This window comes from Dreissena polymorpha, chromosome 11 (assembly GCF_020536995.1).
Source record: "Dreissena polymorpha isolate Duluth1 chromosome 11, UMN_Dpol_1.0, whole genome shotgun sequence".
In the NCBI taxonomy this organism is placed as follows: Eukaryota; Metazoa; Mollusca; class Bivalvia; order Myida; family Dreissenidae; genus Dreissena; species Dreissena polymorpha.
Genome location: NC_068365.1, coordinates 86,976,571 through 86,999,941, shown reverse-complemented (window position 1 = coordinate 86,999,941; position 23,371 = coordinate 86,976,571). Strand labels below are relative to the sequence as shown.

Here is a 23,371-nt window from a genome sequence, read left to right as displayed (position 1 = left end):
TTAAGCAGTACCCGAGCCGCCAATGACTAATCAAGCATTTCTTAAACTATGTATTTTGTGTAGTGAATTTCCAGTCTACCAATTTTAAGCGTTACCTTAACCCAGTTGGAGCATTTAAACTTTGGCTTGGGTTTAGTTTTCTTTTTTGCCTTTGAGCGTGAGGCAATGCTGGAGGGTGTGTCACACAGGGAGTCATCTTGGAGGGTACTCACAGTGCTTGACACGTCATCCTGTAATAAATATATGAACTGGTCTCATTTTTAGAAAACAGGGCTTAAAGCATGTGAATTGTATTGTCCCAGATAAGCCTGTACATTAGCCTCTGGGATATTTTTTTTAAAGGATGTGTTTTGCAAACAATCCAGTTAGGCTGAAAGTGTTGTCCCTGATTGGCCTGTGTGGACTGCACAGGCTTATCCGTGAAAACACTTAATGTACATGCATGTAGCGAGTTGTCTAAGAAATAGGCTCATATATTTGTTTCACATGATACAATATTTATGTTTATTTCACACATTCAAATACAAATGCACTTTATCTTAATGAAGCCACGTTAAAATTAACTAGCATTGACTTGTACCAAGCACCAGCAGCATTTGGATAGATAATATACATGTGAAGTCAGTGATTTTTTTGCCCTTATTTGAATTTCAGCCCCACTCCGCTTCTCAAAACATATACATATTTTTCTGATTTAATAACTTTAAAATACCTTTCTCAATGAAGGCTTTATTTGGTTTTGGTTTATACTAAATTCAGCAAAAATTTGACGAAGATATGAGGCATCCTGTATATATGTATAAGCTATTTTCCTCTAACTTACTTTGAATGGTATATATTTAAACATTTGCTGCTAACATTTTAATTTGTCAACATAGAATATAAACATGTTATACTGCTAATAAAGACAAATATATAGTTCCCATAATTTAACACTCAGCTTTATAACCCAAAGGGTTGCTGAGAGTTGCAATGTGCTGTCCATTGCCCAAAGAAGCAAAATTTGAATACCACTGCAAGGGCCAAGGAACAATGATACTGTTAAAACATATCAATGTTTGCCTGTCTAAATCACAAACTCATGCAAATGGTAACATTAAAGTAAGAAATAATTGCTTTTTATTTTATTTGATATTTTTTAGTATGTTCTATAAACCATATTGGAAAATGTAGCAATGTTGCAGACTTAAAGTGTTGCTATCAATTAGGTCACACCACACCAATCCTTTGTACATCATGGTTTATGATACAGCCCAAGTAGAAAACGATTTTTGAATATTTACACTGTTCTAAATTTCTACATTAAAATGTTAACAAGAATAGTGTGTTGTTTGTAAGGGTCTTTGCAAAGAATAATGTTTGTAGGTTGCCATTCAAGTAAATTTAATGTGTTTTTGAAGTTTATTCATCGCTTTCCTTAATTGGTCAAGAACGACGTCTGTTTAGTGCTTGGAGGTCACGGTGGTGTAGTGGATGAGGTGTCCGCCTAGCGATCGGAAGTTCATGGGTTCGCTCCTAGTCTCATTTATAAAATACACAAAGAATTTAGAGATACTTTTTTTATGGGCTAAATTCTTTGGAACATCTCATCGGGAAAAAGTTAAAATTTTCATCAATTTGCGTAAAATTGCAAAATAACGTTACCAACTCATTCAGTTTTAGTTTAGAAGTCCATTTTTACCTCAAATATCGTCGAATTGAAGTTAGAAAGGCATAAATTCTTCAGTTAAACTTCTGCTTAAATCGCAAAACAATCACTGACCTGTAGCCATGTCATGAAACTGATTTAAATATGAACCAATCAGAAGAAGGCATTACGGTGTAACGTGTATGCGTAATTTTATTTAACGTGAGCATTTAACACCGACTTTTACCTAACTAGATCAAGTATGCTAATCTTTGTTGATTTAATAAGCATATGTTCAAAACAGACATGGTGCAGTTTCTATTCACTCTTCTTCGTTTCAGCAAGTTTTTATGCATGTCTTTTTCGCACCTGTCTGTGTTGTTTTATGTACTTACATACTACGTTACATAGGACGGTATACTGTACGATCTGTATCAATATTATTTATGTACAGTATAAAAATAAAACATGTAATTTATTTCAGAACTTTTTAATTGCCACTTTAGAAAAAAAACAATGCTAAACAAGGGCTGTTTGTAAAACATGCATGCCCCCCATATGGGCTGTCCGTTGAAGTGGCAGCCATTGTGTGTATACGATTTTTGTCACTGTGACCTTGACCTTTGACCTAGTGACCTAAAAATCAATAGGGGTCATCTGCGAGTCACAATCAATGTATCTATGAAGTGTCATGATCCTAGGCAAAAGCGTACTTGAGTTATCATCCGAAAATCATTTTACTATTTCAGGTCACCGTGACCTTGACCTTGTGACCTCAAAATCAATAGGGGTCATCTGCAAGTCATGATCAATCTACCTATGAAGTTTCATGATCCTAGGCGTATGCGTTCTCGAGTTATCATCCGAAAACCATTTTACTATTTCGGGTCACCGTGACCTTGACCTTTGACCTAGTGACCTCAAAATCAATAGGGGTCATCTGCGAGTCATGATCAATGTACCTATGAAGTTTAATGATCCTAGGCCCAAGCGTTCTTGAGTTATCGTCTGACAACCACCTGGTGGACGGACCGACAGACCGACCGACATGAGCAAAGCAATATACCCCCTCTTCTTCGAAGAAGGGCATAATTAGTCCAGAAAAGTATAATAACATCGGTTTACTATGTAACGCTCTGCACCACAACAGACGAACGCAAACTTATTTTACGCTGTTTATTCTTCCGTATTTAAACCAGATGCTTTTCATCGAGGTCTTGTTATTGATTTATATCTACACAGCAAGCGAATCGAGAGATATTTAAAATTGAATAGTGGTTTGATTTAAAGTGATATTATGGGCATTTTTCACTGTTGAATTGAGCTGAAAAGAATTAACAGGTCAAAAGAGTTGGTTAAAATGTGGTTACTGACCAATTATCTGCAACTCATCTTGCTACCAGTTGTTTATAAAAATATATTTTATATTCAATATTCTTACGTTACCCATCCAGTCCTGTAAGCCGAAATGATCCGTAAAACGAAATTGTGTCGTTGTGTCTTTGTGTCGTATGAATGAATCTGCACTAAAACTAAATTTAGTATCACATCGTACATGCATGATCAGTTGTCAAACGAAAGTACGGTTGATATTAAAATGCATTATTTTTCTCTTTCCGGGATAATGTTTTAGTATGTTGATGCAGCATTAACAAATACAAGTGTATATGAAGTGAAAACACCAAAAATAAACAACGGTTGCGATTGACACCTATAAACTGTTAGATGCCCATAATATCACTTTAAATTGATCAGGCATGCAAAATTCAAAGTGTCATTACATAATTTTTACGGAACATTATCGAGAAATGAATTATCTACACAGGTATGTTAATATTACCTGGATACCTGGATAGTAGGGCCATAAATTTTAGCTTTGAAGCTATCTTGGCCCGTCTTGTAAAGGTCTTCTTGTAAATTTTCTCACAAATTAGTATTTTACTAATTAATTTCATTGTGCGCATAACATGATGGTGCAAATTTTTTGACGTTCCAATTTTCCTTGTTCAGTCGGGTTTTAAAAAGGTTCACATTATTTGCAGAAATAGTTTCTTCACTCAGACTGTTCCAAAAAGAAATAGCTCTTATTGAGAATGAATTTAATTTGATGTTCTTCTTGCACTTAGGTGTTTGGAGTTTCAAGGAATGTCCACGCAGATCATTTTGAGAAAGAGAGAAATATTGCAATCCGTTGATATAAAGTGTCTTATATAGGGGCTTGAATTTTGCGCACAAAATCCTTGCGCAACAATATAGACAAAGAAGGAAAAATTCGCACCATTAATTGAATGGTTCAGCCGTTGGACGCTCAAAATATTACCAATATAAAAAGTAGCTTAATATTTGAGAGCGTCAACAAGTTGGACTAGGTTTGCTCCCTACTCGGGGAGCGTTCTCATCATCTCCTCCATAGACACCATATACTGGTTCTTCCCAGGAAACGGGCTCGAAAATGTCCATATCTGCCTGTAATGCTCGAAAGGGCACTTTAGTATATAGACAGATAGATAGTGATGCGCTGCATGCGCACTGATCAGCTACAGAGAACTGCGGTTGTGTTTATGAAGGGTTGTGTTTATGAAGGGGTGCACATGAACTCCCAGAGCCGTCACAGCATAAATTATCAAAGTCTCTCTGAGTCAGTTCATATGGACAAGACAAATATTTCAAATGATTTTACGACTTCTTAGTCTTACGTTTTACAATTACTTATCCGATGCCGGACCAATAAAATATAGTAATGTGATTCCAACGATATAAAGAATTATAATATAATATAACAAAAGTACTGTGTCGTCTCCTGAATCTTCATTATGCCTGATCAGCGACACTCTTTGTCGTTTTGCATGTATTGGCATTGTTTGTACGCTTTCCTCGCTGTCCGACATTTTGATCGTTTAATTGGGGGAGGTATAAAACCCGGAACTATCCGGAAATCTTTATGGTAAAACCCGGATCCGATATAAATGGTTATAACTTCATTATTATTCGTCCGATATTAATTATAATGGTACCGTTGTAAAGAAGATCCTCTACAGATTCTAACCATATCAAAATATTTTATGGCAGGGTCGTAGTCGGCCTGTAAATCGCGGACAAAGTCGGCCTGTTTTAACGTTTTTTTTTACACGCGCAAATGCCGAAAAGAAAACCCGGATCCGATATAAATGGTTATAACTTCATTATTATTCGTCCGATATTAATTATAATGGTACCGTTGTAAAGAAGATCCTCTACAGATTCTAACCATATCCAAATATTGTATGGCAGGGTCGTAGTCGGCCTGTAAATCGCGGACAAAGTCGGCCTGTTTTAACGTTTTTTTTTACACACGCAAATGCCGAAAAGAAAACCCGGATCCGATATAAATGGTTATAACTTCATTATTATTCGTCCGATATTAATTATAATGGTACCGTTGTAAAGAAGATCCTCTACAGATTCTAACCATATCAAAATATTTTATGGCAGGGTCGTAGTCGGCCTGTAAATCGCGGACAAAGTCGGCCTGTTTTAACGTTTTTTTTTACACACGCAAATGCCGAAAAGAAAACCCGGAACCGATATAAATGGTTATAACTTCATTATTATTCGTCCGATATTAATTATAATGGTACCGTTGTAAAGAAGATCCTCTACAAATTCTAACCATATCAAAATATTTTATGGCAGGGTCGTAGTCGGCCTGTAAATCGCGGACAAAGTCGGCCTGTTTTAACGTTTTTTTTTACACACGCAAATGCCGAGAAGAAAACCCGGAACCGATATAAATGGTTATGACTTCATTATTATTCGTCCGATATTAATTATAATGGTACCGTTGTAAAGAAGATCCTCTACAGATTCTAACCATATCCAAATATTGTATGGCAGGGTCGTAGTCGGCCTGTAAATCGCGGACAAAGTCGGCCTGTTTTAACGGTTTTTTTTACACACGCAAATGCCGAGAAGAAAACCCGGAACCGATATAAATGGTTATAAATGCATTATTATTCGTCCGATATTAATTATAATGGTACCGTTGTAAAGAAGATCCTCTACAGATTCTAACCATATCAAAATATTGTATGGCAGGGTCGTAGTCGGCCTGTAAATCGCGGACAAAGTCGGCCTGTTTTAACGTTTTTTTTTACACACGCAAATGCCGAGAAGAAAACCCGGAACCGATATAAATGGTTATAAATGCATTATTATTCGTCCGATATTAATTATAATGGTACCGTTGTAAAGAAGATCCTCTACAGATTCTAACCATATCAAAATATTTTATGGCAGGGTCGTAGTCGGCCTGTAAATCGCGGACAAAGTCGGCCTGTTTTAACGGTTTTTTTACACACGCAAATGCCGTAAAGAAAACCCGGAACCGATATAAATGGTTATAAATGCATTATTATTCGTCCGATATTAATTATAATGGTACCGTTGTAAAAAAGATCCTCTACAGATTCTAACCATATCAAAATATTGTATGGCAGGGTCGTAGTCGGCCTGTAAATCGCGGACAAAGTCGGCCTGTTTTAACGTTTTTTTTTACACACGCTAATGCCGTAAAGAAAACCCGGAACCGATATAAATGGTTATAAATGCATTATTATTCGTCCGATATTAATTGTAATGGTACCGTTGTAAAGAAGATCCTCTACAGATTCTAACCATATCCAAATATTGTATGGCAGGGTCGTAGTCGGCCTGTAAATCGCGGACAAAGTCGGCCTGTTTTAACGGTTTTTTTACACACGCAAATCTAGATGACAATATACAATATACGCACCGTGAAGAAACTAACTCACAACTTATATACAGAAAATATTTGAATTAAATCATTAAAGGCACTTCTAGCAGAAGAACCTGGAGTTCGTAAAGACTTTTATTAAAAAGTAAGGAAATGAACTTTCAATTATTACTTTAATCAGCAATTCAACAACAAACGGGCCATATTAAAGGGTTTCATGTGACCTAATGAACTGAACTGTTAGCCCAAAAACCCCGCCCAAAACAGATTGTCATCCTATTCGTTGCCATCCTTGCAACCACAATTTACCTACGAAGGTCAGATCGGGATTCGAACCCGAAACCACCCATTAGCCATCTAAATAAGATATGATTCCGGCCTGGGTTGCTCTACCAATTAAGCTATTCTGACCTTTTGAAAAATATATGGGTAAACTGCAATTCTGTTGAATAGCATGATTAACTTGCTTAGAAAAACGTTTCCAAAGAATTACATGTACATTTCATTGAAATTGTTTTATGATTTAGAACGATATATTTGCAGTTTAAAAGGTCACACGAGGCAATGTTTGAAAAGCCCACAAAAGCTTCCGTTTGTAAAATGGTGATAATTTGCCGACCGTGTAGTTCATATAAACCCTTATTTTGCACAAATCGGGAAGAAACATTTATGGATCGAAAACCAACTGCAGATAAGAGCAACATAACAGTCCTTGTAACTAAGTAACTTTTTTGTTTTAAAATCGCACAAAAGCTGCTGTTTGTAAAATAGATAAAATCACCTTATGTCTGCACTCATCTGAAGTATATATGGTTCGAATACCATCTGCGGATAAGAGCAACTAAACAGTCCGGGGCAATTGCACTTTACCGGTACGCACTATAACCCAAGCCCTTATAATTAGTGTTAAGTTGCGCAAATTTCGGAATCCATGATGGCAGCGTACCGGTAAAGTGCAATATAGCCAACATAAATAAGGAGTTAAAGCGGGACTGCACGATTTGTGTCAAATATGTTAATCAGCAATTAAACAACAAACAGGCCATATTAAACGGTTTCATGTGACTAGACGAACTGATGAACTGAACGGTTAGCCCAAAACCCCGCCGAAAACAAATTGTCACACTATCCGTTTCCAGCCTTGCAACCACAAGTTTACCTACGAAGTTCAGATCGGGATTCGAACCCGAACCCACCCATGAGCCATCTAATGATACCGGCCTGGGTTGCTCTACCAATTAAGCTATCTGACCTTTTGAAAAATATGTAGGTAAACTGCAATTCTGTATAATAGCATGAATGACTTGCTCAGCAAAAGTTTACAGTTATTCGCACATCCCTGCTCATAGCAAAACACAATTGACTAACATAAAATCTTTTTCCGTAAATTTATAAATCTTTAATCGAAACATCTTCATTCATTTTCATAAGATAATGTTTTATTAATTTTGCATTGCCTTGTAGCTTTACATTTAAATTAGGAGATTTGTGACGTATATCGTGTGTGGTCATTTCAGTGACGAAAAAAACTAGTTTAACCTCAAAATATTTAACATACAGTCCACACAGGCTAAACAGGGTCGACACTCTTCGCTGTTATGACATTTTTCGTTTAAATGAAGTCTCTTCTTAGCAAAGATACCATTAAGGCGGAAAGTGTCGTCCCTCATAAGCCTGTGCGAACTGCACAGGCTAATCTGGGACGACACTGTACGCACATGCATTATGCCCAGTTTTCTCAGAATACGACACATAGTTTAAACGCATTTTCGATAGAATTAGCGACGACATATGAACGTGGTTTGTTTTTAACAGTTAATTATTTATTCAAAGCATCATCAAATGCAAAACGTATTTAGGATTGTTTGTTTGTCATGCATTATTGTAAACTTCGATAAGATTAAAAAAAGAGCAGACATGTGTATGTGGTTAAAAAAATGTAAGATAAATTGAAAGAGAGCATAATGTGGATGTGCATTTCGTTTGACTCTCTGGATTTTAATGACAAGTCGGACGTGGCATTTTAGTTAACAGTAAAATATTTGTTAAAAATTCGAACGAGCCCAAAACGCATTTTGGATCTTGTGTTTGTCATGCATACTAGAAAACTTCCATAGGCATAAAATAACTCGCTTCTACGTGATCGCGGGTTTGTAAAAAAAATATGGTCAGAATGGTTAGCGTTCGAAACAAACGTTATCAATAATGGTGTGGTTTAAATTACATTTCGAAAAAGTGACGGCAGTACAAAAATGGTTGTGCATATCATTGTAAATATACCTTTAGACTTTTTTTCGTTGTATATTCGGAGTCCAATGCAATCAATGACGATTTGTCCAGTATACTTATTGAATTATCTGTCTATTTGTAAATCCAGTATGAAATTTATCAAACCCATTTTGATACTTAAAATACTTTCAAATATATATGCATTTAAATACAAGCAAAGTTCGGATTTCAATACACATATCTATACTTAGATTCTCAAAACCATACCCATATCAGTAATTTTAGTCGAAAAACTCACCCCGTATTTTCGGCACATCCCTATATACCCGTATATAGGAAGTTATCCCCCCCCCCTTTTTCCGGGGCTGGATGTCGAAGGCATAAATTGCATTTTATTGGACGAGATAGATTAATTTGTTATAATGGAAATGACACCATAAAAGTAACTGTACTGGAGGATATCATTACATTATATCTAAATAGATATCATATTTATAAACATTAAGATATAATTGTTGTACCATAATCACATACCTTTATCTCAGTGCTTGTTCATCTCAAATTACCATGTGCAGTATGGACACAACCATTTTTCATCTTGGTTTGTCATTGTGTACCCAACACATCTTTTGTGAAACCATCTATTCATTTTGCATCTTTTATTGTCACATTCCACCATATCGCCAACTATATCAGGCAACTTACAAGCGCAAAAAATCTTAATAGAACAACTTTTTGCTACTTTACACGGCATTTTTGGCATTTTTTCTATTTTTGGAAATGTTGTAAACTGTTGTTTAGTAATACATTCTAATAAATGTGCTCTCATTCTTGGTATATCATATCTGATAATTGAAAAATCTACATCATAATTGTTGTGTAACACCTCAGTAAGATTGGCAATAGCAAAAACACCACAATCTGTGTAATTAGGTTGACGTTGTACGTCGGGTATTTGTACTTGTACACTGCGCTCTCCATTTTCATAGATTTGAGCGATTTGAATTGAAATACTACTGTTTAGAGTTCTTGGAGATTTTAAACTGTCCACCACAATAACATGTCGATCTTTCTGTGATTGGTATGATAATACCCAGTGATTACTGGCGTTGTAATGTATTTGGGCGGACGGGGGATTTTGTTTCGTTAAACGTTTATTTATATCCCAGGTACCTAAATCATGATTAAAGTACGGAGCAAGAAGTGTGTTCTGCATCCCACTGTCAAGCGCGAATTGTTCTTTTAGCATTTGCTGACATTTGTTTATTATTGGGTCGTTCAGCCACCCGGATGGATTTTTAACTAGCTCTAAATCTATTGTAGATATATTTGCAATTTCTACATTATCGTCTTCCGCGTCATCAATGATCATTTGATTAAAACACGTCTGTTCACTGGTAAATGAATCATCGCTGCTTATATTTAAATGGTTTTCTTCTTCGAGAACGTCTTCTGCAATTGAACTTAAATTGTTGTCAAACTTTATTTGTTTACAAGAAGTGAATGAATTGTTGGTGTTCCGGCTTCTTTTTTTAGACGTTGGTGTTTTTGGGGTTGATGCTATTAAATTGGCGAGCTTTTGTTTCAGCGATGTGTCGCATGATTTTCCAGTTGGTGTCATGAGTATTGAATCGGGTGCTGGGTTAATTTCGAAGTCGGCTTTTTTCGGTTTCTTTTGTCCCGTTTTTTTGGCAACACGCGGTTTGCTATTTTTTCGAAGAAGCGTGAGATTTTTAACCGTGCGTTTATCACAGATTCCATCAATATTCAGAGTCATTTTAACCGCTAGTAGGTGATAACAAAGTCCAGTTGACGGACAACTACATGTTTCTTTTGGCATGATTGTCACCAAACGTTTGGAGCCATGTATTCCCTCAACAATAAAGGTTTTCATGGATGGGATTAATTTTATTTTATCATTATTTATAATAAATTCCGCCAAAGCTTTTTGGGACATATTCTTTTCAATACCCTTCCTTTCCCCTAATTCCTTATCGTCAATACAAGTAATGTTTTTATCTTTAAATATTTCCAAATTATTTTTTTCTCCGTCGATGACATTTTCTCTTGTTATTAAATTGGTTTCAATCGGTTTATCAGTAATTTCACCTGATTTTTGGAAATGCTCTAGTGCTTCTTTCGCTTGTCTTAAAATATCATCCGGTGTACCGGATATGTGGGGTACATTAATTTCACTTCTGTCTAATCTGGCGTATTCACAGTCTTTTCTTAATTTAAAATTACCAAATCCTGCTCGACCACATTGTATGTCTGCATAAACTGATTTTTGACACATTAGTAAGTTTAAACATATTAAATCTACCGGTAGCTCTTTCCTGTGTTGTATTGCTTTTATCATATTATTAATTGATTCGGCGGGGTTACTGGTTATTCCTGAGTAGGGATTGTATATGCCTAATTTTTCTAACACCCAACGACCAGAATTATTCAAAATGGTTTGATGCAAATGTCTGTCAAAATAGTTCTTAAATTCCTGGCTCCACTCTTGTTCTATTTTAGATTTATGGTCAGTGTAATCGTCTTCAGTTGCACATTTCATTAAGTCTTGCACATGTTTAGTGTACACGGAGAAATCATCACTTTTTGCATTAGTTTTCTTAAGCCAAGTAGTTACGTCTGTTCGTATGTGATTCCAGCAGTGAATAATTTGTATGTTGGGTAGCGAATTCTGAATTGCTAATTTTATTCCGGCCTCGCGATCACAAATTAGCGGAAAATGTGTTCTTTTTAAATTTGGAATATGTTCCTTTAAAACACTGAAAAACCTTTCATGGAATTTTGCGTCTCGCCGTTCGTGCATCATGAATGCTACGGGCACTATTTTATTGCCTTCGAACAAAATATGTTGATATGACAGAACACTAACAAACAAGTGCCCCATTTTATAAGTTGTGTCATAAAACATTTTTAGGGGTGTATCGGAGTCGAACATTAGTAATTCATTGAATTCTGTCAGTATTTCTTCCAACCCCGATATGCACACCAGGGATGGAAAGACGTCAATTTGTTTGTTAAAATTTTCTAAATCTATTGAAATTTCACAGAGATTATATATTTCGTCGTTGCTATAACGTTTTTCACTTCTACTTTTGTATAAATGATTTTTTACCTGGCGAACGTTTCTTGCTGTTTTTACACCAAAATCTGTACCTTTCTCAGCTTTGCATTTCAATTCTTTGTCTATAAAATTAGCACTAACGGTTTCATCATCAGCACGTGACTTGATATGTTCAATAACAGAAGGATTTGTTCTTATAAACACCGTTTCCTTACTCTTAGAATTCCCATGTGCTAGTGGTGTATATATGGTGGGGTCTCCAAGGTAATGTATAATTGCAAATTTTCCATTTTCTAAGCGTTCGTATATATGCTTTTGAAAAGATTGTGAATGTTGGTTTTCGACTAATTTAATTTTGAAAAATGACTTAAACATCGTTGGTTTTTTCTTTGGAAAGCGTCTGCGACCGTCATTTACCCACATATATTTGTCCACGCGAACGTCTTTTTTCATTGCTAATGAGTCTAAAGCTACCACATATATATCCCCACCACTTATGTTGAAAGGCATGTCAGTTGATACCTTACCTTGCCCAGCCTCACAAGCACCCATTATGTCGTCAACAATCTGTGCAGACAATGGTTCCTTCTGGTTTGAATGTACTACTGCAGTACCGCCCCCACCGGACTGTCTTTTTCTACCGTGCGGAACTTTTGTAGCATCTTCAATCCATCGGACTATCTCATCAAGTTCGAGATGAGTATATGGAGAAGCGTGCTGCTCGTGTCGCGTCTCACCAACACCATCACCACCACCACCACCACCACCCCTTCTACCACCACCCCATCTACTACCACCCGTACTACCACCACCACCACCATCAACACCACCACCACTACCACCACCCCTTCTACCACCACCATCCCTACTACCAACACTACCACCACCACCACCATCAATACCAACCCTACTACCACCATCCCTACTACCAACACCACCACCCCTACCACCACCACCGCCACTACCACTACCACCAACACTACCACCACCCGTACTACCACCACCATCCCTACTACCACCACCACCACCACCAATACCACCCCTACTACCACCACTCCTATTACCAACACCACCACCATCAACACCACCGCCACCTCTACCACCACCACCGCCACCACCACCACTACCACCACCACTACCACCACCACCACCCCCTACTACCACCACCACCGCCACCACCACCACTACCACCACCCCCTTCTACCACCACCACCCCCCTACCACCACCATCCCTACTACCAACACCACCACCACCACCCCCACCACCACCACCACCACCAATTCCACCCCTACTACCACCAACCCTACTACCAACACCACCACCCCTACTACCACCACCACCACCACACCCCCCTACTACCACCATCCCTACTACCAACACCACCACCACCACCACCAACGCCACCACCACCACCACCACCCCTACCACCACCACCGCCACCACCACCACTACCACTACCACCACCGCCAACACCACAACAACCACCACCACTACCACCACCACCCCTACTACCACCACCACCACCACCATGTGACGTTACGCCCCTGACCTGATAGAACATCACTGTAACGCCGGGGTCCATATTCGTATGTCGGTGTTGTATGTGTAGGTGCGGGACGGCTGGACTGAGTATCAGGCCCTGGGTAAGTCGGTCTAGTTGGTTTCGTTAGAGACGTGACGGCTGTTTCTATGTTGCTTGCAACCGTGTTCGTACCATCTATGGTCAGATGCAGACCATCTCTGCTGAGGAGATAGACATTGGCTCCTGCAATGAGACCAAGCTAAGATTGTTAAAAAATGAACAACTATTGTTTTTAGAGAAATGTATAGATAAACAATAATAAGATTAGCAGTTAAGTTTTTCTTCAAAATTTAAAATTTCGCATTGTTTACGAAACATCCATGTGTTACGAATTTGCGTTGTTCGCCATAATTAAAGATGATGGACATTTAAGTCGAGGTCGATATTCCATGATACCACCATAGTTATGTTGAATACATAATATATAATAACAGTGCCACAAGATTGATCACCAATGTCAACATCTATATTTTTCCAATGTGTGTTAGCAAAATAGTTTTTGAATGTCAAAACATCCTGATATTGGCGGTCTTCGAACCCATAACCTCCCGTTCTATATGCGACCTCTCAAACTCTGCCGCACGGAAGCTTGATGTAAGTAGGCCAATAGTTAACAAACTTTAAGAGAGCGTAAAACATTAGCCAATTGTTGCGTCTTTTCATATTACATATTCAGGGAAAATTGAAGTTACTTGCGGGCGAAAGAATAGTACTATCAAACTCAAATATCCAAAAGCATTATCGATAGTTAAACGTGTGGATCGATATTACGGGTTCACATAGTATAAGAAGATACAGTAAAACGTAAGTTTGTTTACCGAACATGGTGTGGAATTCCGGATGTTCAATGACACGAACCCACGGCACCTTGCTGGCAAACTCGCGTAGCAGCTTGTTGACAACGCCAGCATCGTAGTTCCAGTGTTCTAGGAAGTCTTGTCGATAACCGTTGCCATTGAAGCGGTTCCGTGCCCTTGGGAGTAGTTCGGATATAAGGATAGTCGCGCTTGGTGTAGCGATGGCATGCGATGTTTAAATTTCAGAATAAATGAAGTGTAAAAAAAATGAAATTATTGAATACTAACTATTTACTACATTTAATCTTTAAAAAATCACAATTTGGAAAACTCACGTGTTTTCGGAAATATTGCAAGTTCGCGACTCATTTTCACAATTCTGAAGAATTCGCGACTTCAGAAATTTCACAAATTAGGCATGTTTCTTCAATGGCCATTATATACTTTCTTTAGCGCGTTACATGACTTAACGAGTGTTGGTTTCTATTCAAATCTGCTAAATACTGCGCTCTTAATTAGAATCGCATAAACGGTTTTGGTGGCATTGTTGATGACGTAAATTACTTAGATTATAAGACTTATACTACTAAATGCTGATTGAGCAAATACGACGTAAACAGATCATAATTTCAACAAAGTCATAATCTTGATGCAATTTATGTTTTTATGAACGTGTTTACACGAGCATTAATTTGTACCCGCGCTTGCGGTAAATCTAGTAACCGTTTATAGATATATAAATATATTTACGTAAAACAATGACACTGCGATAAGATGCACTAACGCGCATAATATAAAATGGTTTAAGAAATCAAGTATATTATGACCAGGTCGGAAATTAACTCATTAGCAATGGTTACCCACGCTTGATTTATAACTAACAGACCCTAAAAACAACGACAATATTTACATAGCTTACAATTAAAGACTATATCAGTTATAAATTATGTCAACCCTCCTGAACATCAACATACAACGGACAGTGAACGAGTACATGTATTTCATCCTCGATCTTATCTGTACAATGAAAACAAGTTCTGTTACATAGCTCATTATTTTCATTCCGGTCGGTCTCTAGCCTGACTACTGAACATACTAATATTCGCGAATAAACCTGAGTTCACAGAAATGAATGCTATTTACATTATTATTTCATGTTTCAAAATCAGTGTGCACTTAATCAACTAGATCTAATAATTAGCACTTACTCATTCGTACAATAACAAAAAATCTGTATAAATTAAGACTCGTTTCATGAAGACTGAAATCAAAATCATGATGAGAGCTCGAATATACGAATTTGAGTTTGTTAGTGAATTTTACTTTAAACGAGAACATTGCACTATGAATGCATACTAATTCGTTGATTTTGGACCAATTCGTACAAGTTTTTACCCGCAGCCTTGGAGCGTTCAAGTCTCTCTCTCTCTCTCTCTGGTGTTAAATGCAATATACGTTTACAATCTCATATTTTTGTGCAGTTATTTCAGCTTGTGGTCTTGTTTACATAAGACGTTTAAAACGATTTTACTACTAGCGAAAGGCAAGTCAGTCTTTCGTTGATTTTTTTGTTCTAAAAAGTGCTTTCTGCAATGCGTGCTTATACTTTTGTAAGATACGCTAAAGAGAAGTACAATTCCTTTTACCAAAATATGAATCATTTTCTGCACACGTGAAATGCAAATTATTTCATTGCGAATGAGATGCTAATAGACTGATGTAATGACAGCGATGAATTTAAAGAATCTGTTTGTCTTACATGTACACTATACATGAAAGGAAGGTATCATTACTCTCGTTTATTTTATATATATTATTATGAAAAATTCTTTCGTTAAAGGCATAGTCAAACGGAAAAACTTTTCATGGTTATTATAATATATCATTCCTTCACTAAAATGAATGATATATCTTTGGATAATTGTCAATTTTGTGGTTTAAATTTGAAATGTCATAATATGTAACGTCTCTTACAGAGTATATTATATATACGATTTTGTAGTGACTGTCATGTTTTATACATAGCACACACAATGCACCCATATCCGATTTTTCGTCATTTAAAGTCAAAAGTTTCAATTGGTTGCATCAAAATATCACTCACTACAAGTTGGTTTTTAACTACTTCAAAAAATGAAAATGCCCCTTTAATTGACTATAGAGGATTTGACACCATTGAGTTAATGCTGTTAGTACAGATGACATAATAGTTTCAGATTTTAATTCGCACCGTTCGCTTAACTCAACGTTCAATGGCACGCGAACTTATTATTGTAACTAATGCAAGCTAAAAATAATATGTGAATATTTTCTAAAAAAACCACTATCCTGCGAAAATGGATCTTATTTAATTGTGGTTCCCTCTTATGTTGTCCGTCGACTTTAAGAATAATGTGTCAGTAATAAAAGTATTGTACATATTCACATGCTTTGTAATAAATGAAAGATGCAAATGTGTCCAATTCATCTTTTTCAGTGCGCTTAATGTAGCTTCTTTAATATCCAACTTAATTAGCGCCGTCTTTATTAAGGCTATGTCTATTTTAAGAACAGATTACGGGGCGCCTAGATTACAGTGAAGTTTATACTAATGTGCAACAATGATGTGGGTCCACTCTCGTTGTTTATTTTATATGTACATAACAATTTGGCAATAATGACATCAGTTATTTTCAGTAAATCCAATTTGTTCATAACAGTAGCCAGGTGCCTGAGATAGAGCTGATAAATAGGGATAACCACAGCAGGTGGCTAATACACAGTGTAGACTTCCCCTGTTGTATTATTGGAATTGTTTTTTATCTGATTGGCATTTATGAAGTGTATTAATTCGGGTCTGTTGGCGATCATTTTATGTGCAAAACTGTGTTTCTTACTGACTTTCAATCGTTATGCTTTTAAACACAATTTCATGAAACCATTTAATTAAATACATTGGCGCGTTGGAACATGAATTGTAAATCAAGCTGAGTGGTATCAGTTTTTAAATCGCATAACTCGCTTAAATCAACGTTCAATATCACGCACGCTTAACAAAATTATAAAACATCACGTGATTCATTATATTGGTTTAAAAAAGTATGTACACATATGATATGTATTGTTATATTTTGTTTTTGTTTTTAATCAACAAGAAAAAATAAAACATTGTCATATATATAGCGCTTTACCTTTGCAAAATTCTACATTACATAAAGAAGTATCGTATTTGTTAAAGTGAACATGCTTGACATATTTATAATGCATTATTACAAGTAATATAGTGCACACGGAATGTGACCTTTAACTTTATGCAATCCACATTTTTAAGCGTCGTATTGTAACAGTAGCAGACAACAGGCATCAGGTTAATAAGAATAACTGATGTATTTATAGAACGTGAATAAAATCACCAAGTAACATGTTTTGAAATTACAAATAATAGTATAACATTATTCATCTATCAATAGTCATTAAAAGCTATGTTTAAAAGCAAATAATATCAAAATGTTTGCCGAAATAAACAATTGTGCTGTGTTTGTGTCACGCTCTATTGGTATTTAAGTCGGTCCATACAATCACCGAAAAGCACCGAAAGGCACTCAATTTCTCTCTCTACATATGCAATATATCGTTTCTAGCGTGTGTTAACGGGTTTAATTAGTTATTAATGGTTATATGAATGTATGTCTATACTACATTTTGCCCAAAATTGGATTAATATCGGCAATATACCGACCGAATAGCAATTCATGTCAAGACCGAAAAGCAATCAATTTCTTGTATATAAATGAAAAATTGCGTTTCTATTGTGTGAGTAACGGATTAAATGAGTTATAAATGGTTATATTTTATGCATACTTATACTACCTTTTGTTTATTATGATGTATTAATGCCCAAAATTGGATAAATATCGGCAATATACCGCCCGAAAAGCACTTCATGTGACGACCGAAAAGCACTCAATTTCTCGCTATATATATGAAAACTTGCGTTTCTATTGTGTGTAAACGGACTAAATTAGTTATAAATGGTTATATTTCATGCATATTTATACTACCTTGTGTTTATTATGATGTATTAATGCCCAAAATTGGATAAATATCGGCAATATACCGACCGAAAAGCACTTCATGTGAAGACCGAAAAGCACTCGATTTCTCGCAATATATATGCAAAAATGCGTTTCTGTTGTGTGTTAATGGACTAAATTAGATAAAAATGGTTATATTTCATGCATATTTATACTACCTTGTGTTTATTATGATGTATTAATGCCCCATATTGGATAAATATCGGCAATATACCGACCGAAAAGCACTTCATGTGACGACCGAAAAGCACTCCCGCGACAGCACAGAATCACCGAAAAGCACTCAATTTCTTCATATTTTCATGAAAGTAAGCCATAAGTGCCGTTTATAATGGATTGAAAACATGTACGTATTAATTAAGTAATTAATCACTTCGTTAAATATTGATTTAAGTGTAAAGATCACGCACAAAAGTATTTTTATTTGCAACCGAAAAGCACTATCGCGCCAGCATAGAATCACCGAAAAGCACTCAATTATTCTATATATACATGAAAGTAAACTATAAGGGCCGGTTTTAATGGAGTGAAAAAATGTACATATTTATTTAGTCAATAATGACTTCGTTAAATGTTGATTTAAGTATAAAAATAAAAAAGGCAGTTCTTCTTTTCATTTGCATCAAATTAAAGGTTAAAGACCGAATGTTTAAAAAAAAACTGCTATTTTATGAATATATATCAAGCACGTACACTTAACCAAAAAATACGATATTTCTTTATTTAATGTAGAATTTTGAAAAAGTAAAGCGCTTTATACATAACAATGCTTCTTTCTGGTACTTCTTCTTGATGCTTCGCCTTATTTCATATTATGCTTTCTCACAATATTTTTTACATATTTAGAAACAGTGGAACAATACCGTAACAACGGTACCAAAAATGTATGGTCGGTTGGGAAAAGGATGCTTTTATAACCCCTTTTAGCTTTTCCGTGTTTTCCTCAAGACATTGTTCTGTGTTAAAAAAAACACGGTATTTTTCGGTCAACTTTTACCGCACAGCGATTTACAGGTTAACACTGTCCCTGCCATAAAATATTTTAACATTATTAGAAACTGTAGAGGATCTTCTTTACAAACGGTACCATTACAATTAATATCGGACGAATAATAATGCATTTATAACCATTTATATCGGTTCCTGGTTTTCTTTACGGCATTAGCGTGTGTAAAAAAAAACCGTTAAAACAGGCCGACTTTGTCCGCGATTTACAGGCCGACTACGATCCTGCCATAAAATATTTTCATATGGTTAGAAAATGTAGAGGATCTTCTTTACAACGGTACCATTATAATTAATATCGGACGAATATAATGCATTTATAACCATTTATATCGGTTCCGGGTTTCTTTACGGCATTTGCGTGTGTAAAAAAACCGTTAAAAACACAGGCCGACTTTGTCCGCGATTTACAGGCCGACTACGACCCTGCCATAAAATATTTTGATATGGTTAGAATCTGTAGAGGATCTTCTTTACAACGGTACCATTATAATTAATATCGGACGAATAATAATGAAGTTATAACCATTTATATTGGTTCCGGGTTTTCTTCTCGGCATTTGCGTGTGTAAAAAAAACCGTTAAAACAGGCCGACTTTGTCCGCGATTTACAGGCCGACTACGACCCTGCCATACAATATTTTGATATGGTTAGAATCTGTAGAGGATCTTCTTTACAACGGTACCATTATAATTAATATCGGACGAATAATAATGAAGTCATAACCATTTATATCGGTTCCGGGTTTTCTTCTCGGCATTTGCGTGTGTAAAAAAAAAACGTTAAAACAGGCCGACTTTGTCCGCGATTTACAGGCCGACTACGACCCTGCCATAAAATATTTTGATATGGTTAGAATCTGTAGAGGATCTTCTTTACAACGGTACCATTATAATTAATATCGGACGAATAATAATGAAGTTATAACCATTTATATCGGATCCGGGTTTTCTTTTCGGCATTTGCGTGTGTAAAAAAAAACGTTAAAACAGGCCGACTTTGTCCGCGATTTACAGGCCGACTACGACCCTGCCATAAAATATTTTGATATGGTTAGAATCTGTAGAGGATCTTCTTTACAACGGTACCATTATAATTAATATCGGACGAATAATAATGAAGTTATAACCATTTATATCGGATCCGGGTTTTCTTTTCGGCATTTGCGTGTGTAAAAAAAAACGTTAAAACAGGCCGACTTTGTCCGCGATTTACAGGCCGACTACGACCCTGCCATAAAATATTTTGATATGGTTAGAATCTGTAGAGGATCTTCTTTACAACGGTACCATTATAATTAATATCGGACGAATAATAATGAAGTTATAACCATTTATATCGGATCCGGGTTTTACCATAAAGATTTCCGGATAGTTCCGGGTTTTATACCTCGCCGTTTAATTGTATCACATGTGTACCACGTGGGGCATGACTTTTCCCGCCAGAGGTTTCCTGGGTGATTCGACACGCTACGCTTACGCAGGACGACAACAATAACCAATATGGCGGACACCTGTCAAAAATTAATCGGATAATTGGTTAACAATTGGAGCTTACAGATTAGGTAATCGGACTCGTGTTGACAGTTTCGCACGTGTGTTTTTACAGTGTGTTGCACGAGAAAGTAATTGGCAATCATGATTTCACAAAAAACGAACATTGCGTTTGAATTTGTATGCACTAAACTAAAGAGTTAAGTCTTTATCAACAGTTGTTAAATTATAAATAATTTGTGTAGTGTTAATTTATTATCATAACATTTTTATATTTAAATATTGTGCAAACACTTAAAGTAAAATATAAAGGTGACAAGCCATAATTATGATGTATATATTCATCAATCAGTGCTCACATTAATTCATGGTCATAATGTGAAAATACTGAGCTCAAGCAGGGGATTGAACCCACGACCTCCAAAGTGGTAGTCAGACACTTAAACCATGTGGCTAAAGAGCTAGCCTAACAGCAAGGCTGTTGGAAGTGACCTTAGTTTACTACACTCCTCCCCGTTTTAATGTTTCAAGGGCCAGACACGCCCGCTACAGCATGTCTTGCATCCGCATGGCCCTCCCAGAAACCATTAAACAACTCAGACCCATTCCCCATTCACAGTTCTTTTTTTGCCTCATCGCCATTAATGTGAAAATACTGAGCTCAAGCTGGGGATTGAATTCACGACCTCCTGAGTGGTAGTCAGATACTTTAACCACGTCGCTAAAGAGCTAGCCCAACAGCAAGGCTGTTGGAAGTGACCTTATTTCACTACACTTATTACCTGTTCTGGCTATCGTAACATTTAAAGTCCCTTTTATGTACACAACAATTTTATTAAAGTAGTGCTGCTATATTTCCTGAAATGTGATTTTCATTAGAATCAAATTTCCAAAGAACATCAAAATTAAGGAAATATAATTAAGTTGCGATAATTCAACTCTCAGCTATGAACATTCCGGATTGCTGGGAATTAATGGGAGCATTCAAGAAGAAATAAATGATATGTGTGATATTTTATTTACACATGAGATATACTAGTCCCGTTTGTTGAGTTGCATTAAAAACATAGCATAGTTCTAGTTGTTATCAATAAATATATTATGTGAAAGCAAATAGTAGAAACTTGCATGGACAATACTGCCTTTTTTACAAAGCCTTACTGTTGTTAATAAATTATTCACATAACATAGCATTCAATTGAATAGCTGGGGTCTTAATTGATGTCAGATAATTTATATTGGACATTTTTTCTTGCCAGAACAAACACTTATTGAAATATATATTAGTGTTGTGAAGAGTCTGGATGGTTTAATTTGATGTAACTAAAATGTTCCTTTTTAATAATGTGTGTAAAACTGATTCAGTATTTCAGATTTAACTGTAATTTTCTTCCACAGAAAAATAGAAGGAGCGCTGATTTGATTTTCCCGTTCTTACACCAGCTTTGACAGTTGGTAAAAAAATACACAAGAAAAATGACGTCCACGGCTATGGCTCAGCTAGACGCTAACATGAAGACGAGGCTCCGTCACACACAACACTCAAAGCTGGCAATCACGCTAAATGACAGTAAGGTGCTTGGAAGAATTACAGAGATGAGAACAGAGAAAGTGCGCGAGTCTGGGAAGTTTTCCACCAATAAAATGAAGACGCATAACAGCGCATGGACCCCTGTGATTAACAAGGCCTCTAATGAGCAGGTATACTTCTGGTTATTTTTTCGTATAAAATAAGTTAAATATCTGCTAATTTAATGCACAATTTACTCTTATTCAGATATTGAAGATATTGCAAATAACTACAATAGATTTGTAATCATCCCATAATTAATACTCAAACATGTTTTAATTGTCTTTAAAGTTGGTCTTTTAGCAAATAGATTAAAGTTTAAATTGTGCTCCATAATACTTTCTCTACTAACAACCAATGTGTGTTTAATAGCCTCTTTACAATTATTGCATCATTTTGTAGAAACATGTTTTATGATGTATTAAGTTGCAATTACAATTGTGAGGTAAATGTCATCCATACATTTTTTGCCAGATATTTTATGTTTCAGATATTCCTGGAAAGGAGAGACCTTGTGTCCCATTGGGTGAGTAGTTGATGCAACACAGGGTTCATTTACACTTATATTTAGTTTTGTTTCAAAGGTTTAAATAACATGAACTGTAAAATGTTTTGAATTGAACTTCTTTTTATTTGGAGTATTGGTATAGTTTAGATACACATTTTAATATGTATGTGCTATAACAATAATATCACTACTCTTTATAAAATTAACAATAACCATACAACTTTTGTGATGTTTTGTATGCATACAGTATATTCCACATACATGAACAGTATTTGAAGTTTGTGCATTATATTTAAATAAATTGCAAAGTGGGTTATTATAAAGGTTTGGGGCGTTTGCAGGTATAGTGTATTTTTTCCGCCTTCGCCTAATCATAACCTGTTATAATTCCCCAGTTTGACCTGTGGACAGACTCTCAAGCGGAAAAGATTCTTTGATCTTATCTTCCGACAGTGGCAGGCCGGAAACAGTACAAGTTTGTTCAGGGTCAGTTGGTTGGAGTATGATTTTTTTCATCTAAAAAATAAATTATTGAATCCAAGACAGTAGTACTGAAGTTTAAATCAATATTTGAAATATATGTGAATTCGAATTGCATATTGCAATATAATACATCAACTGTATGTGAACTCAACTTGCCTATTAAATTTGGTTTCTCTCTGAATAAGGCTTAA

At 36.0% G+C, this 23,371-nt stretch overlaps 3 protein-coding genes across 4 annotated transcripts in view; 1 reads left to right on the top strand and 2 right to left on the bottom strand.

Annotated features, from left to right (window-relative positions):
* LOC127851463 (polycomb protein EED-like) overlaps positions 1–4,522 on the bottom strand; it is a 55,858-nt gene extending 51,336 nt beyond the window's left edge. For both annotated transcript variants that reach the window (XM_052385254.1, XM_052385253.1), the window contains exons 1-2: positions 4,417–4,522; positions 96–230 (exon numbers count right to left, since the gene is read on the bottom strand). In XM_052385254.1, coding sequence (XP_052241214.1) covers positions 96–230; positions 4,417–4,515 — 234 coding nt within the window. In that variant the 5' untranslated portion in view covers positions 4,516–4,522. The remainder of the gene's footprint in view (positions 1–95; positions 231–4,416) is intronic.
* An 8,654-nt stretch (positions 4,523–13,176) lies between these two features.
* LOC127850002 (uncharacterized) lies at positions 13,177–14,592 on the bottom strand. Its single transcript, XM_052382736.1, has 3 exons — positions 14,579–14,592; positions 14,069–14,223; positions 13,177–13,433 (listed from the first exon to the last, which is right to left on the bottom strand). Exons 1-3 carry the CDS (start codon positions 14,590–14,592, stop codon positions 13,177–13,179), a joined length of 426 nt encoding a protein of 141 aa, XP_052238696.1.
* A 5,981-nt stretch (positions 14,593–20,573) lies between these two features.
* On the top strand, positions 20,574–23,134 carry LOC127850001 (uncharacterized). Its single transcript, XM_052382735.1, has 4 exons — positions 20,574–20,690; positions 22,018–22,320; positions 22,680–22,715; positions 23,093–23,134. Exons 2-4 carry the CDS (start codon positions 22,096–22,098, stop codon positions 23,132–23,134), a joined length of 303 nt encoding a protein of 100 aa, XP_052238695.1. The 5' UTR covers positions 20,574–20,690; positions 22,018–22,095.
* The last annotated feature ends 237 nt before the right edge of the window (positions 23,135–23,371 follow it).